This window comes from Lithobates pipiens, unplaced genomic scaffold (genome assembly GCF_037356315.1).
Source record: "Lithobates pipiens isolate NorthernLeopardFrog02 unplaced genomic scaffold, aLitPip1_a1.2 Scaffold_18, whole genome shotgun sequence".
NCBI classification, from domain to species: domain Eukaryota; kingdom Metazoa; phylum Chordata; class Amphibia; order Anura; family Ranidae; genus Lithobates; species Lithobates pipiens.
This window is the reverse complement of record NW_027507758.1, coordinates 189,536,365-189,556,539: the sequence shown is the minus strand read 5'-3', so window position 1 is coordinate 189,556,539 and position 20,175 is coordinate 189,536,365. Positions and strand designations below refer to the sequence as shown.

Here is a 20,175-nt window from a genome sequence, read left to right as displayed (position 1 = left end):
GACCCCCAGGGAGAAGAAGGCGAGGCAGGAGACTTCCTCGTGGAGACTGAGCCCATCCATGAGCGCCAGAGCCGTAGAGCATTCTTCTCTCGATCCGAGACCCGGAAGGGACGCTGACACGAGAGCCAGCGTCCACGAGAGGAGGAGGCAGAGGAGGGCAGGCTTTATACAGCCTGACTCCTCCTACAAGCACAGGCTGACCTGCGGTCAGCCTTACAATAATAAAAAGCAGAGACATCACCCTACCGACAAAGTGCCATATAGTCAAAGCCATGGTATTCCCAGTAGTAACCTATGGCTGTGAAGATTGGACCATAAGGAAGGCTGAACGCCAAAGAATTGATGCTTTTAAACTATGGTGTTGTTGAAGACTCCCTTGGACAGCAAGAAGATCAAAACAATCAATCTTTAAGGAAATCAACCCTGAATATTCACTGGAAGGACAGATGCTGAAGGTGAAACTCGAATACTTTGGCCACCTAATGCGAAGAGAGGACTCATTTGAAAATACTCTGATGCCCACATACAATAGCAAAGACCTAGCTACAGTATCTGGCATTATGCCTGTGAGATAACAAAAGGACAGAAGTACTTCTGTCACCTGTCTGCAGATATACACAGAAACTGTAATGGTTAAACTATTAAAACCTAGGGACCATTATAAGATAAACTATTAGAACCAGATACTCGCTGCTTCTATTCTGATTGAAATACAGCACCAGATTCTCCTGCATTGATGGTGATGTGGTCCAATTCTAATGCCTTATACACACGGTTGAACATTCCGACCACAAAATCCGTCAGAATTTTTCCGACGGATTTTGGTCGAAACTTGTGTTGCATACACACGGTCAGAAAAAAGTTGGCGGAAAATCCGATAGTTCGGAACGAGGTGCCGTCAAACACGTACATCGGGACTATAAACGGGCCAGTAGCCAATAGCTTTTATCTCTTAGTTTATTCTGAGCATGTGCGGCACTTTGTCCGTCGGAATTGTCTACACTTGATCAGAATTTATGCGATCGGATTTTGTTGCCGGAAAATTTTAGATCCTGCTCTCAAACATTGTGTGTCGGAAAATCCGACAGAAAAAGTCTGATTGGATTTTCCGACAACAAGATCCGTACTTTTTCCATCGGAATGTCCGACCGTGTGTGCAGGGCATTACTCTACTTCCTGAAAACTTCCCCCTTATCCCAGTCCTCCAATCTCGGGTTTCTGACCCAGGTAACAGGGACTTGGAAGTACTTTTCTATACCAACTTTGTGATAATTACCAAGCACCAGCTATTTACGAATACAGACACTAGAGGGAACCAGTCCCCTGCATGTGAAATAGGGATGTCGTACATGTTTTAACAAAGCTGTTTAAAGCAGTATGAAAGCTTTGCAAATGCTTTGGAAAAAGCCCGCTGTATGTACTATTATACAAGCTGAAGCCCATATTTACAAAGCTTCACTGTGCTACCAGATTTTACAGTATGTACAAAAACTACAAGGGACAGATTCCTGTCTGTGGTGGTTATACCTAGCCTTAAATTACCATCCAATAGACCAAACATAATTTCTGCTTGGTGATTACATGTAACAGAAAATAGAGAAGTTACAGAAAAATGAAAAATACTATAGAGAATAAGTTTGCTTACCAGCTGTACTGATAGTATCTTCTTACAAATATATGTAGAATGTCTCATCACTGCCAATACTGACCTGTATGTTAATGAAGATAAACATAATCAGAACAAAGTAGCATTTAAAAAATGAAACATAAGATACAAATCTGTTATTAAAAGCATACTGCATCATCCTATTAAACCACTGGATACAATCTAAAGTGGTATTTACCTCATTAAAAGGGGAAAAAAATCTGAGCATGTGCAGCTCTGGCTCAGACCACATTTATGGCACCCACTGTGTGCTGGGGTGATGGTAGTCCCGTGCGAATGCACAGGAGTGGCGTCACTGCAGCCCAGCCATTCAAGCAGAACCTGGAAGGAAGGAAGATAGCACTCATGGGATCAGTCACAGTGCAGCACTGCAGGGCACATTATGAAATGCAAGTCTGCCATAGTGTGTGATTTTTCAGTACATTATGATTTTTTTTTATGTTTATTATTTATTTTAACCACTTGCCTACTGGGCATTTAAACCTCCCTCCTGCCCAGACTAATTTTCAGCTTTCAGTGCTCTTACACTTTGAATGACAATTAGTCATGTAATACCTGTACCCAAATTATTATTTTCCCTTTTTCCATACAAATAGAGCTTTCTTTTGGTGGTATTTAATCACCCCTGGGTTTATTTTTTGCGCTATAAATGAAAAAAGACCGAAAATTTAGAAAAAAAAATGTTTTCTTTGTTTTTGTGATAACATTTAGCAAACTTTTAATTCTTCTTCATAAATTTTGCTCACAATTTATACTGCTACATATCTTTTGTAAAAATAACCCAAATTAGTGGATATCAGTGGATAGTCTGTGTGAAAGTTAGAGTCTACAAGCTGTGGTGCAAATCATAAAAAAATTATCACAGCAGATGTACTGTGACCTCATTTCTTGCGACCCGAACAAGCCAAGAAAGTACAAATACCCCCCAAATTACCTTTTTATTTAACTTAGACATTTAGGTATTTAGTAAGATGCATGTTGACATTTTTGATGTTGTAATTTTTTCCCCACAATTTTTTGCAAAATGAAGATTTTTTTTTCCCACAAAATTGTCATTGTAATAAGTAATTTCTCTGAAATGGCATGTGTATAGCACAAATAACACACCAAAAGACATTCTGCTACTCCTGAGTATGGTGATACCACATGTGTGGGACTTTAGCAGCCTAGCCACAGAGAGGCCCAACATGCAGGGAGCACCATCAGGTGTTCTAGGAGCATAAATTACACATCTAACTTGTTGACTATCCATTACATTTTTGAAGGCCCTGGTGCACCAGGACAATGGAAACACCCGCAAAATAACCCCACTTTAGAAAGCTAACACCCAAACATATAATCTATGAGGACTTTTTTTTAAATTTTTTTTTTTTTTTTTTACACAACGTTGTCCATTTATAAGATATTTCCAACACATAGCATGTGCATAGCAAAAATGACACCCCAAAATACATTCTGCTACTCCTGCCGAGTATGGCGATACCATGTGTGAGACTTTTATACAGCCTGGCCGCATACAGAGGCCCAACATGCAAGGGACACTGTCAGGTGTTCTAGGGACACATAGCATGCACATACAAAGAATTACACCCCAAAATACATTCTGCTGAGCAAAGGGTAAACAAAAAAATTACCTGTGGTTTTAGTAGCACAGTTGTCCACAGGAGGCTAGCACTGGTACAGGCAGCAGGCAGGGACTTGGTCAGCAAAAGCGAACGCAATTGCCCAGGCAACAGGCAGGAATACTTTCTATAGTCAGTACAGGCAACAGGCAGGGATACTGTCCATATACAGTCCAGGGTCAGTGCAGGCAGAGATTGTCAGCAGTGCCAAAATATTGGTCCTGGTAGTAGGCAGGAACATGGTCCATGTGGTGTGGTCAGTTCATGCGACAGGCAGAGGCATGATGGCAGAAGTCCTACAGGCAGCAGTCAGAAGTAGGGCTGCGTTCAGAACAGAATGGGGACAGGGGTAGAGGCTTCTCCCACCCAAATCTCTTTGAAGCCTCAGTCTCCAGACCCTAATCTAGGAATGAGAAAACAAAACAAAAAAGAGTTTTCTTCATTCAGAGAAACAACTCTGGAAAACCCTGTGTTATGAATCCCACTAGTCCAGTAGCAGGGTACAAGATCAGTCCAAGAGGCAGGCAAAAAGCACGGCCAAACGGTCCAGGGTCATTCCAGATCAGGCAGCGGTATGTACAGAATCGGTAGGCAGAAGCGTGGCCAAACAACAAGCCAGGGTGAGTTACAGAGCAAGCAGAGACATAAGGGGTGTGAAGGTAAATGGCAGGAAGTGAGGGTTATGTTTACCATACTTCACTGATAATTTACTGAAGTATGGTAACGGCGGAAACAGTAAACTATGCAGAGGCCTGGTTGGGAAGGACATTGGGGACAATAATAAGTCTCTTCTAACTCCTCACCCCATTGTCTCTCCTTTCTCCGCCAGGGATGAAATCCACTTGGTCAGCATGTACCAAATCGATCATCAGCTCTTTCATCCTGGTAGCTAATACTTTTGCAAATAATTGTGTCTGCGTTCAACAGAGATATTGGTCTGTAACTTGAACATAGTGTACTGTCTTTTCCCTCCTTTGGGATTATTGTAATTGAGGCCAACAGGGCTTCTCTTCCTATCTCATAATTTGTTCCCAGTCCATTCATATATGAACATACCGTAATATAGGTAATAGGTTTTCTTTACATTTTTTGGAATAGTAAGTCGTAAACCGCTCAGGCCCTGGACTTTTTCCCAATGCTGATTCCTTTAATGCTATATTGATCTCCTCTAATTGGCCCTTAATGTGGAGATTTCTGTTTTAATAGAGTTCTCTAGTCTTATGAACATGTCTGTCATTTCCAGTTTTGTTGGCAATTGGGCCCCAGCTCTTTGTTCCTACATTTTACTCATTTCCAGTTCACTTTCTGTGCTTAGATCTTCTTTGGATTGGACTGAGATCTCTATTTTTTTCAAGGTCTTTTTTCCTATCTATTTCCTTGCTGCTGTTTATCTGATACTGAACTCTTTGAGCTCCCGTCTTTTGTCATATATTTCTTGATCGTACTTGTGTTGGCATTTTCTTTTGGGGTTTTTGGTTCATTGCCTTTATAGTTCTGCCTCTCACAGTGGTTTTTGACATTTTTCATTTCCCCAGTTTGATTTTCAACTTGATGTACTTTCCACACCTTCCTGAGGGCTATATACTTCTACGATTTTTAAATGTTAATAAAGAGTTTCAGAGCCCTACATATAGTAATTCATGGAACCCTTCTTTATCACCCCCCCCCCCCTTTTTTTTATCCGACTAAATAGTTGCTTATAGCACAGTTCAATAGGGGGTATATAATATTCTGGAAATACCTTTCCCTAAACCCTTTTTAGGCCATTCGTACGGTTTCAAATGCGGTTCTTAAGTGGTTTTCTAGGTCGTTCATCTGCAGTTTTTGTACGCAGTTCAGATATTGATTCGAACGAATGAAAAAACACTTTTAACACCATTCAATAGAAATATATAGGACTATTCAAAAATTACATCATCTCAGACTGTTTCATAGGCAGTTCATTCCTGAGTAAAACATTGAGTTTGTCAATTTAGGTGTAAGTTATCACTCGCCCTTTCTTCTTCTCCTTTTACTCCCTTCTTTCCAGCTTCTCAGCAAACTGCGCACCTATATGGTGGCTCTGCTCTCTTCTACCCTCTTTAAGATCTTCAGTGAGAGCGGTAGAGAGGTTAGAAGAAATGTGGGGAGGAAAAAAGAAGGAGAGCAGCAAAGAGCAGCAACACCGATAAAAGCACACCAGGGGTGCAAGGCTCTGTGTACTTTAGGCTGTTTGCCTTATCTGGGCTTCTGGGATACCCGCCCTCTACTCAGGCTCCACATATATCATGGCTCAGCGCTCACTGTTCTCTCCTCTCTCTCAATCACTGACATGTATGCCGGCTCTGATGTTACCTTACAGTCTATTCACACACTTTCTCTCCCTGTAACTTTTCCTCTTCCGTCACCACAGCAACCAGCGTAAGTATCAGCGTCTGCAGTCACCACTCTGATCTCCTCCCCTTACTCAGCTCCTGGGACGCTGACAGAGAGTTCCAGGATAACCATCTGCCATATTACTCCTTCATATGATTCCCCAACTCCCCAACTCAGCTCCCTCTCTTCCAGCCAGTCAGTGCCACCCCGTGCAGGTGGGGGGTAGCTGGGAGTGCTGCTGTGCTTTTCACTGCTCAGCACGCTTTCTGGCTGATACAACACAGCGGTGCAGTAGCTTTCCGCCAAGAGCCGGCATCCAGCATGGGGGGGGGGGGGGTAGCAGGATTCAGCGAAGGTCAGGACCGTCTGAGGTGGGGGCCCTGCAGCCTCTCACACAATGGTTCTCCCACCGATCTTCCACAGATCACCTTCTCACGCTTTCCTCGCAGCGCCATGTTCAGGCCCGAGCCCCCCAGCCGAGGAGCGTCACATCACGTCCTCGCCATGAGTACATTATGATTTAAAACTGCAGGGGAAGGGGCATTTTTTTGTGACTTCACTACTGCTTTAAGTTAAACATTACCGTTGGAAAACTATTGGTAGGAATGATAAGGGACCATATCCAAGAATTTGCTGATGAAAAAAATTGTATAATTCATAATAACCAACATGGATTTAGGCTTGGTTCAGATTAGTGCGGGCCGTGCGTCCCGTGTTTGCTCATGCATGGCAGCCCATTCATTTGGCAATGTCCAAAAAAAAAAAAAACGAACAAAAAAGGTGCATACATCCTTTTAAAAATGTGGCTGTAGAAAAGGACCATGTAGTTTCCTTGCAGTTCCCATACCGGAGATTGTGTGGGCTGAAATGCTTGGGGATGCCATTTAGAATGAATGGCAGGCACATGCATCTCACAAAAGAGCAGTGCGATTCAGCTGCAGGTTTTGCTGCGATTCCCACACCCACAATCAGAAGGCACAGCCCACACTAGTGTGAACCAAGCCTTATGAAGGAATCTTCTTGCCAGCCCAACCTTTTAACAATTTATGAGGAGGTAAGCTGTAATTTGGATAGAGGAAGGCCTGTGGATGTAGTGTCATTAAGGACTTTTGGTATTGATACTGTGTGCACCTAGATAGAAAACTGGTTGCAGGAGTGTGTTTAGAGAGTCGTGATAAATAGCATATTTTCTGAATGGTTCAGAATTGTCAGCGGGTACCCCAGGGCTCTGTCCTGGGAAAAATTTCCAGTAACAGTGTTTCTAGGAACCTTCCAGGACAGCACACATGAGAAATGAGAGGCTCCTCCCTGCTGAAAACACAATCAATTGACAATTTGTTAAAAGACCACACCCTTCCCTTGCCCCTCAGTTTTTAATAAAATACTCCTGAAACCAGTTCACAAGGGGAATCGTTCCTTATAGGTACTCACCACCAAGTGATCAACACTTTCCTCCTCCAATGGGTGGGAAGTAGGCCTGCCGCCCTGGAAGGTTCCGAGAAACACAGTTACCGGTAAGTCTAACCGTTGGTTTTCTCCAATCATCTTCCAGAATGGCACACCTGAGAGGATAAATCAAGTAACCACAGGCCTACCTTCAGGGTGGGACCACAGCCTGTACAACCTTCCAGCCGAAGGTTAAGTTTTGCCGTGACAAAACGTCCAAACGGTAATGTTTCAGAAAGGTGTCTTGATTGGATCAGGTGGCTGTACTGCAAATGTGTTCCCAGGAGGCCCCAGCCTTTTATGCCCAATATGTTGCCAGGGCTCTGGTTGAATGAGTGTTAATATTTGCTGGTGCAGGAATGCCTGAACTCCCGTAAGCTAGGGAAATAGCTTGTCTAATCCACCTAGAGACTGAAGCTTTAGATCAGGGGTCTCAAACTGGCGGCCCTCCAGCTGTTGCAAAACTAGAAGTCCCATAAGGCATTGCAAGGCTGACCATTACAAGCATGACCGTGGCTTGTAGTTTCGCAATAGCTGGAGGGCTGCCAGTTTGAGATCTCTGCTTTAGATGCTTGGAGTCCCTTCCTTGGTCCAAAATATGGAATTAACAAAATTATTTGATCTCCTGAACTCTTTCACCCTTTGCAAATTAGGTGAGAACCCTCCTTATGTCCAGACAGTGAAATTCCTTTTCTTTTTCCTTCCTCGAGTTATCACAAAAGGATGAAAGGTTATGTCCTGTGCCTTATGAAGTAAGGATGCGACCTTCGGTTGATATAATGGATCTGGCCTGAGGGTGATCCTATCTGGCTGGATCAACCAAAAGTGTTCTTTTATGAAAACACCTTGGAGGTCTCCTACCCTCCTAGCCGTGGTAATTGCTAATAAAAAAGAAAATTTGAAGATCAGGAACTTAAAGGAAACCTCTAGTGGTTGAAACGGGTGTTTAGATAATGCTTTTAACACCTTTGATAGGTCCCATGGTGGGTAACTCTTTCCCCAGCCACCAAAACCCACTTAACCAAGAAATCTTTGTTCGAAATTAAAATTTCAGAATGAGGTTATATTCTATGCCTTTTTTTTTTTTTTTTTATTCTTTTTAGTAGAGTTTTTATGAACATAATCACCCATGCAGGGGTAACCTTATAGACTGTCAGTGCCCCGAACGGCCATCAATAACAAAAGAGAATACAAAACACCACAAGGTATGTGTGTATGGATGGCCCTCTCCAATACATTGCATGTAAGTAGAATGGAAAAAACACCCCAAAGCGCACCCTCCCACCGAAATAGACCTGTTGAGAAGAACACTAACTGTAAGTTAACACCTAAAGCGGAACCTCAGACGCAATTGCTGTAGATTCATCCTTAGGCCACTTACCCCAAATTTTATCAAACTTTTTTGGGCATCCCCTATTAGTAGGTATCCTTCTAGAGGGGAATGGCATGGTTGACCAGTTTTATCCAGGCTGATACTGTTGGAGAAGTAGGTTTTTTACAGGTGTTCTTGCTTTCCTTGTGTAGAATAGGAGTCCCAGCAACGTCCGTTCCGCCACTGTAGGGGCCAATTCTTCAACTATTCTATTCTTTTCTATTCAAATTTATTCTATTTGAAATTTGAATTTCTGAAGGTGGTTATATTCTATTGTTTTTTCTATTCTATTCTATTATTTAATTTTCTGTTCTATTCTTTTCCATTTTCTTTTCTATTCAAATGTATTTTTGTTTTATTTTATTATATATTATTCTATTCAATGGTTTTTTATTATTTTATTCTTTTCCATTTGTTTATTTTCTATTCTATTCAAATTTATTCTAATCTAAATTCGAATTTCGGAAACGGGTTATATTCTATTCTATTTTGTTGTCTTTTCCATTGTATTCTTTGCTGGCAGGAAGATTTTTTTGTAGTCGTGTGTCCACCAAGTAACCTAGAAAGGTCTTGACCTGCTCTGGCTGGAGCAATGATTTTTCCGTGCCGACTATCTAACCCAATGACTCAAGGACAGGGATTACCCTCTTGGTGTCTGTCCTGACCTGAGCTGCCAAGAGACCAAATATCAGCAGGTCGTCTAGGTAAGTTATACCTTGGAGATGCAGGAAAGCTACTACTTCGGCTAGGTTTTTGTGAAAATCCTTGTGCTGGCTGCTAACTCAAAATGGAAGGGATCTTAACTGCAAATAAAAAAAAAAACCTTCTTTGGTGACTACTGCAAACCTCAAGCATGCCTGATTTTCCGGGTGAATTGGAACATGTAGGTAGCCATCCTTGGTCAAAAGTCGTCATGAAAGCCTTTTAGGAAATTCTTGCGTACCGAGTAGATACTCTCCATGGAGAACCTCTTGTATTGCAGCAACTTTTTCAAATTCCTGAGATGTGTAATGAGGCAGTATTTTCCTGATGGTTTGCAAACAATGAATACATGGATGTAGAATCCTTGGTATTGTTAATTATTTGGTACAGGTACCACTACCTGCTGTTCCACCAGCTCATGGATTCCCTCCAGAAGGGCTTCCTTTTTCAAAACATCCCTGTGAGGCTGCGTTAAAGTGACCATTGAAGGGGTCTTAGATGAGAACTCCACGCGGTAGCCTTCTTGAAAAATCTGAAACATGTAGGCACTGTGATACTTTCTCCCTCTGGGAGACAAAATGAAACAGGTAGCTCCTTACTCTGATCCTGGCATCACCTTTGCCTCTTTGGTACTGGAAGAGGAAAACCACAATTGTTTCCTTAACGTTGCCCCATTTCATTTTTGTCTCTCTGTTTAATTTGTCCTGGGGGTCATGAAAATGTTTGAATTTTTTCCTTTTTGGGCTTTACTTGGGAATTTTTCCCCCCTTCTCCAATGATCTGGACAAAACATTGTCCAGGCCTGGGCCAAACAGCAAGGAGCCCTCAAAAGGGGAGACCGCATAGCTTGCCTTTTGAAGTAATATCCCCTTCCCACACCTTAACCCAAATAGCTCTTCTAGTCAAGTTGATGAAGCCCTTGCAGACTCATCAGCGGCGTCCCCTAGGCAGGCAATAGCCTTCCCCATCACTGACAGGAATCTAGCACATCCTCTGACTTGTCCCCTGTGACAGGTGTTTGGTCAGCATCTCGATCCAAAAATCTGCATTCCTGGCAACAGAGGCTGCTGCTAAAGCGGGACTCATACCAGAGGCATCCCTGACCTGACCTTCCACTTCTCCCTCATCTTCCTCTTCCTCCCCCTCCTTAAGGCTTTCTTGTGAGCATAGGCTAGCTCCTCTGGGCCTCGGCCCTGTGGTAGCAGCCTCACAGAAAGACTGAATTGTAGCCACATTTTAGCTTGCATAGATGCTAGGAACTCTTTAAGCCTGAGGCTCCTTTTCCTGCTAGCTTATTAATGCAGAAGTGTTTTAAATGGGACCTCAGTAACCTCTCCCCACAGTAACCAGGACCTAGACCAGTGATGGTGAACCTTGGCACCCCAGAGGTTTTGGAACTACATTTCCCATGATGCTCAACTACACTGCAGAGTGCATGAGCATCACGGGAAATGTAGTTCCAAAACATCTGGGGTGCCAAGGTTCACCATCACTGGTCTAGGTCCTGTTGCGTCAGAAGGTTGCTCATCAGGGGCCTCCTGGGCTCAAACTAGGGGAATCTACAAGAGAGAAGAGGGAGACCACCAATAGTCACTCTTTCCATCCCCTGGCTGTGGGCTTAAACACTGAAGGGGGGGGGTATTTGCAACAAAGGAAAAAAACACCAGGTCTAATGACCCTTTTGGGTAGTCTGGGTCCTTTACCTTCCCTCCCCCCCCTTTTCATTAACGGCATTATTATTTTTTTTAACTCAGCTGTTAGTGGGGAGGCCTGCCACAACTGATGACTCATTATTAAGGATGTTATACTCGTTAATAAGGAGACAGTGGCCGGTTTTCTGGCCCGCAGCCTAGCAACCAGATATTCTTTACATAGAATTCAAATTGGCCGATTATTTTTCGACCGATCTGAATTTTACATGTCTACCCCCATTTCCTCTCCCTCTCACTGAAGCTGAAGCTATAAAACGCTTGTAAAAACACTTAACGTATGAGAAAAAAAAAAAAAACGCCAGTAAGTCGTTATGCTCTGGCATGAATGGAGCCTTATGCCGCGTACACACAGACTATCTGGCGGACTTAGTCTGGCGGACAAACCGCCGGAAAGTCCGCCAAATTTCCAAAGGAGCAGACTATGGCGGGAGTCCGCCGTACTTTTGAAATGAATGGACTTGCCCACACACCGAGGAAAGTCCGTTCAATTTGAATGCGGCTCCAGGTAGCCGGGACTAGTGAAGGAAGTCAATATCGCTGGCTTCGGTGGCGAGATTGACACGTTGCTGGCCCTGTCACCTAGTATGGACTTAAAGGGGAAGCCCTACGCCGAAAAACGGTGTGGGGGTCCCCCCCAAAAGGTCCATATAAGACCCTTATCCGAGCACGCAGCCCATCCGGTCAAGAAAGGGGGTGGGGACGAGCAAGCGCCCCCCCCCACCCCAAAGCACCTCGTCCCCATGTTGATGAGGACAAGGGCCTCTTCCCAACAACCCTGGCCATTGGTTGCCGGGGTCTGCAGGTGGGGGGGCTTATCGGAATCCGGGAGCCCCCTTTAATAAGGGGGCCATGGATTTTGGCCCCCCACCATATGTGAATGAGTATGGGGTACAATGTGAAAAAAATTTAAATAAAACACAACACACAAGGGTTAAAAATAATTTATTGTACAGCTCCGGGGGTCTTCTTCCGTCTTGGAGGGTCTTCTCACCGGACTCCTCCGCTATCTTCTGCTAGCTCTTTTACTAGCGGAGGAACCCGGCTTTCTTCTTCACTGCCGCCCGGGGGTCTTCTTCCGACTTCGGGGGTCTTGACCCCCTCTTCGGTATTTCTTGCCGAGCCTCCTCCAGCTCTTTTACTGGAGGTGGCCCGGTCTTCTGTCGCTGCTGTCCTCGCCGCCTTCTGTTCTTCCTTGAGATGTTGACTCTTCGCTGTCTCTGGCTGTAATGACAGGGACACGTTGTGCGGCGACTTATATAGGGACAATGGGCGGGGTCACAGGTGATGTCCCCGCCCATTATGATGTCACAGTCCCAGCATCCTCTGGGACTGTACCATCATAATGGGTGGGGACATCGCTGGGTGATGTATATATACTATATAAGTCGCCGCGCGCCGAGTCCCTGTCATTGCAGCCAGAGAGCTCGTCGAGTCAACATCTCAAGGAAGAACAAGAAGAAGAAGAGAAGGCGGTGGCGATAGAAGACCGGGCCACCACTTGTAAAAGAGCTGGAAGAAGGCGTGGAGGCCCGGCAAGAAGAACCGAAGAGGGGGACAAGACCCCCCCCCCCCCAAGAGGGGGACAAGACTCCCGAAGTCGGATGAAGACCCCTGGGCGGAGGCGAGGAAGAAGAAAGGTATGATCCATGTGGGGGCTAGCAAAAGAGCAGAAGATAGCAGAGGAGTCCGGCGAGAAGACCCCCCAAGAAGGAAGACCCTCGGTCCCCACCCCCATTCCTGACCGGCTGGGCTGCGTGTTTGGATAAAGGTCTGATATGGACCTTGCGGGGGACCCCCACGCAGTTTTTTCGGCATAGGGCTTCCCCTTTAAGTCCATACCAGGTGACGGGGCCAGCGACGTGTCAATCTTGCCGCGGAAGGCGGCGACATTGACTTCCTTCGCTAGTCCCGGCTACCTGGAGCCGCATTCAAAATTAACGCACTTTTCTCCGTGTGGGAAAGTCCGTTCATTTCAAAAGTACTGCGGACTAGCACACACAAGACCGTATTGTCCACTGGACTGCGAGTCCGGCGGACAGTTTTTGAGTCAAAACTACTTTCTAAGGCCACCAGACATTTGGGTAAAAAAAAGTCAGTCGGAGCCCACACGCGGATTGCCTGGCGGATTCTGGTCTGCCGGACTTTTCCACCAGATAGTTTGATTGTGTGTACGCGGCATTAGTGAACACAATCTACAGGAATATGGAACATAGTAGTGGCAAACACACACAAATTGAACTGAATGGACTGGTGTGTTTATTCATCCTTACCAATAACACATTATCAGTTTCATAACCATTTTATAGTTCCAGACACACCTAGTCAAGAGACCTTATGGAAAACAATGATAGCAGTAATGCTGGCTAGATTGCTCTTGTTTTTGCCAAGATATCTCACTGTGGAGGGACAATATTTGTCAGGATCTGCCTTTCCTGTCCCTATAACGTCAGACAATTGAAATGTGCATTAAGGGCAATCTGATTGTTTAGGCACATAGATACATAGTTAGTAAGGTTGAATAAAGACACCAGTCCATCCAGGTCAACCTGAGTGAGTGTCTACAATTGTCCCTATCCCTGTACATTGCACACGCACATCGGTCCCTACCCTCAAGGAGCCCACAATCCAAGGTCCCCATTCATATACTAGGGCTAATTTTGGACAGAAGCCAATTAACCTACCTGCATGTCTTTGGAGTGTGGGAGGAAACCAGAGCACCCGGAGGAAACCAACGCAGGCACAGGGAGAACATGCAAACTCCAGGCAAGTAGTGTCATGGTTGGGACGAAGCAGCGACCCTTCTTACTGCTAGGTGAGAGTGCTACCCACTACACCACTGTGCCGCCCCCACATGGCTCATACCTGAAGAGTAAATTAATCTCTAACATCCAGTGCCAACCTAAGAGTTGCCATAGAGTGTAGTGGGTTGTTAGAAAAGCAGACAGACAACCAAATTGCTCCATATGGCACTCCATCTCTCTTGAAGTAAAAATATAGTATATCTACAGGGAGCATGTACACGTTGTATTTTAGTGGTTATTGCAGAGATATCTTTCCATTTTATTTTTTTTATTATAATTATGTTTTTTTTCCTAAATGGACAGATTTAGAAATAGGGTCGATTGGCTACTACAATGACTGTAGCCAAACAACTGTTTAGAGCAGCCCATTTTTTTCAAAAAATGAACTGCTTGATTACAATTTCCCCAGCTTAAGGTGGCTAAATGTGCCTTTTACATGGTCATCCATTCAGATCACTGGAGTCACTGCTGCAGCTTACGTTCCAGCCTGGTAGAGCCACTAAGTGTATTGCCAGTTAACCAACCCTTCAGCAGAAATAGTCCCTTACTATGAGCCTGTGTGAATCACTGCTGCATATCTCAGCCAGTGCCAAGTAACCTTGTATGCCTTAGGATTCAACCTGTGCCATTATTGCTTGTGCCATAATAATGGTGTAGTGTAGAAGCAGAGTATTTGCTACTGCATGGGTTACTGCAAAGATTATCACAAATGTTACTACCATTGACACTAAAAGTGCGCCTGTAACTTTTTGCAATACTGCTTTTCAAATACAAGAACATACCACTAACTGATGTTCATGCTCTCCAATGACTGGGTAATTCCACTTCAGGCCTTGTTCACAATTACACACTACTTCACTGTACCAACCCATACTACCCTACCTTTCTCCACTGCACTGAGGATCTTATTCGTATTCATTCCAAATAGGCACATTATTGCTGGTCCAAATTAAAATACATGAGCCTGTACAAATTGTGATCAGTTGTCTATACATCTGAGGGTTTTTTTTTTGTTTTGTTTTTTAAGGCCTCATGCACACGATACGCAGTTAAACACGTGTTCAGATGCAGTTGGAGACTGTTTTCAACTGCCCATGAACTCATTCAATGTTATCCTATGTGTCCATGCACACAGTCTCGTTTTTTGCCGTTTTTATGCAGTTGCGTTTAACCTTGTTTTTCCAGAAGCAAAAAAAAATGGGTTCAGATGCAAAAATTTCCACGTTTCAGACGCAAAACGCAAAATGCGGCACCCGCGTTTAGCCGCGTTTGCGTTTATATGCGTTTTTAAAGGAACCCAATTTTTTGGACCTGAAAACTCAGAAATATGATCTGAGAATGACATTTTGTGACCCGACTTTGGGGGCCCATATCTTGGGGCCACTTATTGCCAGGAACCCCAAATTTGGTATGCAGACACTGTGGATCTAGCACTACAACATATCCAAATTGGGTTCCTATCACCAAGTGACCCCGAGATAGGGGGCCCCAAATTCGGGTCGCAAAATGTCATGCACTTTTCTGCATCAGAGAATGACATTTTGCGACCCGACTTTGGGGGCCCATATTTTGGGGCCAATTATTGCCAGGTACCCCAAAGTCATGTCATGCACTTTTCTGCATCAGAGATACATGGTCTCAAAGTCAACTGTGACCATCTGCGGCAATGTAATTTGGTTATTAGGGTTGGGTGTTATGGTAAGTGGTTATCCGTTAGGGTTATTGTTTAGGATTAAGGGTTGGATTAGTGTAAGGGATATGGTTAGTGTTAGGGGTTAGGGTTAGTGGTTAGTGTTAGGATGAATGGTTAGGGTTAGGATTCTGGATATATTAATAAGGCATTAAAAAATATTATACTACCATATACAGCAGCAAAGAATTAAAATATATTAATCAATACATATTTCATGATAAAAATATAAAACATGTATGTGCAGCTGCGTACCTACCCCGACAAGTTTTTTAATTTTAGCCGGATGTCCATTGTCACATTTGATCTGCTCTTAGAAAAAGTACGACCTGGTCTGACATTCGTGGACACCAATATGAGAAACAGTGTGTCACCAGAGGAGCTGCTGTTGGTAACGATCAGGTATGTGTATATATTTATAAAATATATTTATCTATAGATGTACAGATGAATTTTTTTTCTCTGTCCTTTATTTTTTTTTAAATAATGTCTATTTATAGCAAATTATCCAATTTTTTTAAATATCTAAAATTTTCTCGTGGCAATTTTCAACATTTTAAAAATATATTAAAAAATTGGCCAAATAAATTTAAAACAATTATAAAAAATCTAACAGATTTGCTTTTAAAAATAAAACAATTTGAAACTAGAAAAAATGAATAAAAACATATATTAAGATTAAAAAATAAATAATTAACTATTTTAATATTGTTTTATATTAGAAATAATGAAAACATGTTAAAATTTGCCACAAGAAGATTTTAGATATTTTCAAAAATTGGATAATTTGCTATAAATAGACATTTTTTTTAAATAAAGGACAGAGAAAAAAATTCATCTGTACATCTATAGATAAATATATTTTATAAATATATACACATACCTGATCGTTACCAACAGATGTTCCTCTGGTGACACACTGTTTCTCATATTGGTGTCCACGAATGTCAGACCAGGTCATACTTTTTCTACGCAGCTGCACATACATGTTTGTGAAATATCCAACGGACATTCGCTGTCCCATCAACGGATGGGTCCAATATCGATGAGCTCTGACTCTAGACCTCTCACGAAATTTGCGACGACGTTGCTGTCTCATTAAGAGCAACATCAGGAGCATTTCCTGACATATATTCAATATGGGATCCATTTCAAAATATATACCACAGAAAGAGAGGCAAATGCAAGTGCACAACTGCTCTCTATGCTGATGCTGCTCACTGATCAAAATAGAAGAAATAGTTAAAAAAACATGCTTGGGGAGGGTCTACATGATGTTATCTTTATAAACGCTTATAAACGCAAACGCGGCTAAACGCGTCTTAATGCGGCATGCAAACGCGGCAAAACGCGCGTTTCAGCTTTTTTTGAGCAGAGTTTTCACCTGCGTCTCGTGTGCATGAGGCCTAAGTTTCACAATCAAGAGCAATGGATGCTTTTGGTTGAGCACAAGCAATAACACACAAAAGCTGGCAAGACCGGCATGAAACCGTAAGATCAGCTAGGCAAAAAAGAATGCATTTTTTACTTTCCTGTAAAATCCTTTTTTAGAAGGATACGTGATTTTAGTCTTACTCATGAGTTACAGTGGTGTGAAAAAGTGTTTGCCCCCTTCCTCATTTCCTGTTCCTTTGCATGTTTTTCACACTTAAGTGTTTCGGAACATCAAACCAATTTAAACAATAGTCAAGGACAACACAAGTAAACACAAAATGCAATTTGTAAATGAAGGTGTTTATTATTAAAGGTGAAAAAAAATCCAAACCATCATGGCCCTGTGTGAAAAAGTGATTGCCCCCTAAACCTAATAACTGGTTGGGCCACCCTTAGCAGCAACAACTGCAACCAAGCGTTTGCGATAACGTGCAATGAGGCTTTTACAGCGTCCTGGAGGAATTTTGGCCCACTCATCTTTGCAGAATTGTCCTAATTCAGTTACATTAGAGGGTTTTCGAGCATGAACGGCCTTTTTAAGGTCATACCACAACATCTCAATAGGATTCAGGTCAGGACTTTGGCTAGGCCACTCCAAAGTCTTCATTTTGTTTTTCTTCAGCCATTCGGTGGTGGACTTGCTGGTGTGTTTAGGATCATTGTCCTGCTGCAGAACCCAAGTTCGTTTCAGCTTGAGTACACAAACAGATGGTCGGACATTCTCCTTCAGGATCTCTTGGTAGACAGCAGAATTCATAGTTCCTTGTATCACGGCAAGTCTTCCAGGTCCTGAAGCAGCAAAACAGCCCCAGACCATCACACTACCACCACCATATTTTACTGTTGGTATAATGTTCTTTTTATGAAATGCAGTGTTCCTTCTACACCAGATATACTTGGACACACACCTTCCAAAGAGTTCCACTTTTGTCTCATCGGTCCACAGAATGTTGTCCCAAAAGTCTTGGGGATCATCAAGATGTGTTGTGGAGAAATTGAGACGAGCTTTGATGTTCTTTTTGCTCAGCAGTGGTTTTCTCCTTGGAACTCTGCCATGCAGGCCATTTTTGCCCAGTCTTTTCCTGATGGTGGAGGCATGAACGCTGACCTTAACTGAGGCAAGTGAGGCCTGCAGTTCCTTGGACGTTGTTGTGGGGTCTTTTGTGACCTCTTGGATGAGTCGTCGCTGCGCTCTTGGGGTAATTTTGGGCGGCCGGACACTCCTGGGAAGGTTCACCACTGTTCCATGTCTTCGCCATTTGTGGATAATGGCTCTCACTGTGGTTCGCTGGATTCCCAAAGCTTTGGAAATGGCTTTATAACCCTTTCCAGACTGATAGATCTCAATTACTTTCTTTCTCAATTGTTCCTGAATTTCTTTGGGTCTCGGCATGATGTGTAGCTTTTAAGGATCTTCTGGTGGACCTTACTGTGTCAAGCAGCTCCTATTTAAGTGATGCCTTGATTGTGAACAGGTGTGGCAATAATCAGGCCTGGGTGTGGCTAGAGAAATTGAACTCAGGTGTGGACAACCACAGTTATAGTATGTTTTAACAAGGGGGGCAATCACTTTTTCACACAGGGCCATGATGGTTTGGATTTTTTTTCACCTTTAGGCCGGGTTCACACCGCTGCGATGCGGGAACGCCGCAAATCCGCGGCGTTTTCCCGCATCGCATTACTCCCGCCGGCAGTTCACACTGCCCTATGCGGACGGCTGGGAGTGTCAATGATATGTTAATGACACCCCCAGATCCGTCCGCATATCGCAGTGCGATTTGCCGACTCGCACAGGAATCGGATCGCATGGTGTGAACCCCCATGCGATCCGATTCTGTTGCGGACCAAAAAAAGGGTCCCGTGCGAGTTTGCTGCGGGACCGATGCGAATTCAGCCATACTATCTGTATGGCTGTACTCGCATCGCTACGGAGATCGGATGTGATTTGCGGTGCGAATCACATCCGGATCTCCCCCCGCAGCAGTGTGAACCCAACCTTAATAATAAACACCTTCATTTACAAATTGCATTTTGTGTTTACTTGTGTTGTCCTTGACTATTGTTTAAATTGGTTTGATGTTCCGAAACACTTAAGTGTGACAAACATGCAAAGGAACAGGAAATGAGGAAGGGGGCAAACACTTTTTCACACCACTGTATATGCAGCTATATATATATATATATATATATAGATTTAACACAGTGGCAAAAAAAATACATACATGAAATGACAGCACCTACAGTGCCTTGAAAAAGTATTCCTACCCCTTGAAATGTTCCACATTTTGTCATGTTATAACCAAAAACTTTACATTTATTTTATTGGGATTTTATGTGATAGACCAACACAAAGTGGCACATAATTGTGAAGTGGAAGGAAAATGATAAATGGTTTTCAAAAAATGGTTTACAAAATAAATATCTGAAAAACACACCCTTCCCTGCAATAACAGCTGCATTTCTTTTTGGGTATGTCTACCAGCTTTGCACATCTAAGCCATTCTTTGCAAAATAGCTCTGTCAGATTGGATGGAGGGCATCTGAACAGCAATTTTCAAGTCTTGCCACAGATTCTCAATTGGATTTCAGTCTGACTGGGCCATTCTAACACATGAATATGCTTTGATCTAAACCATTCCATTATAGCTTTGGGTCGTTGTCCTGCCGGAAAGTGAACCTCTGCCCCAGTCTCAAGTCTTTTTCAGACTCTAAGGCGGTGTACACGCGGGCGGACTGTCTGCCCAAACCAAGTTCGTCAGACAGTCCGCTCAAACTTTTGAATGAACGAACTTGCCCACACACGGCACTTTTTGAGCGGACTAATACGGCAGACTAAGTTCGTCGTACTAAGTCCGCGCAACTTTTGAAATGAACGGACTCGCCCACACACGCGGAGGAAAGTCCGCTCATTTCGAGCGCGTGTCAAGGTAGGCGGGCCCCGCCGCCTGGAATGGACTTAAAGGGGAACCCCAACGCCGAAAAAAATCGGCGTGGGGGTCCCCCCAAAGTCCACAACAGACCCTTGTCCGAGCACGCTACCCGGCCGGCCAGGAAAGGGGGGCGAGCGAGCGCCCCCCCCTCCTGAGCCGTACCAGGCCGCGTGCCCTCAACATGGGGGGTGCCTTGGGGAAGGGGGGGCCGCGCGGCCCCCCACCCCAAAAGCACCTTGTCCCCATGTTGATGAGGACAAGGGCCTCTTCCCGACAACCCTGGCCGTTGGTTGTCGGGGTCTGCGGGCGGGGGGCTTATCGGAATCCGGGAGCCCCCTTTAATAAGGGGGCCCCAGGATACTGGCCCCCCACCCTATGTGAATGAGTATGGGGTACAATGTACCCCTACCCATTCACCTGTGAAAAAAGTACAAAAAAAAAAACA

General features: G+C 43.8%; 1 protein-coding gene across 3 annotated transcripts in view; it reads right to left on the bottom strand.

Moving 5' to 3' along the window:
* The window catches only part of LOC143987600 (centromere protein H-like), a 232,043-nt gene that overhangs the window by 45,843 nt on the left and 166,025 nt on the right, over positions 1-20,175 (bottom strand). For all 3 annotated transcript variants that reach the window (XM_077486459.1, XM_077486458.1, XM_077486457.1), the window contains one exon: positions 1,646-1,709. In XM_077486459.1, coding sequence (XP_077342585.1) covers positions 1,646-1,709 — 64 coding nt within the window. The remainder of the gene's footprint in view (positions 1-1,645; positions 1,710-20,175) is intronic.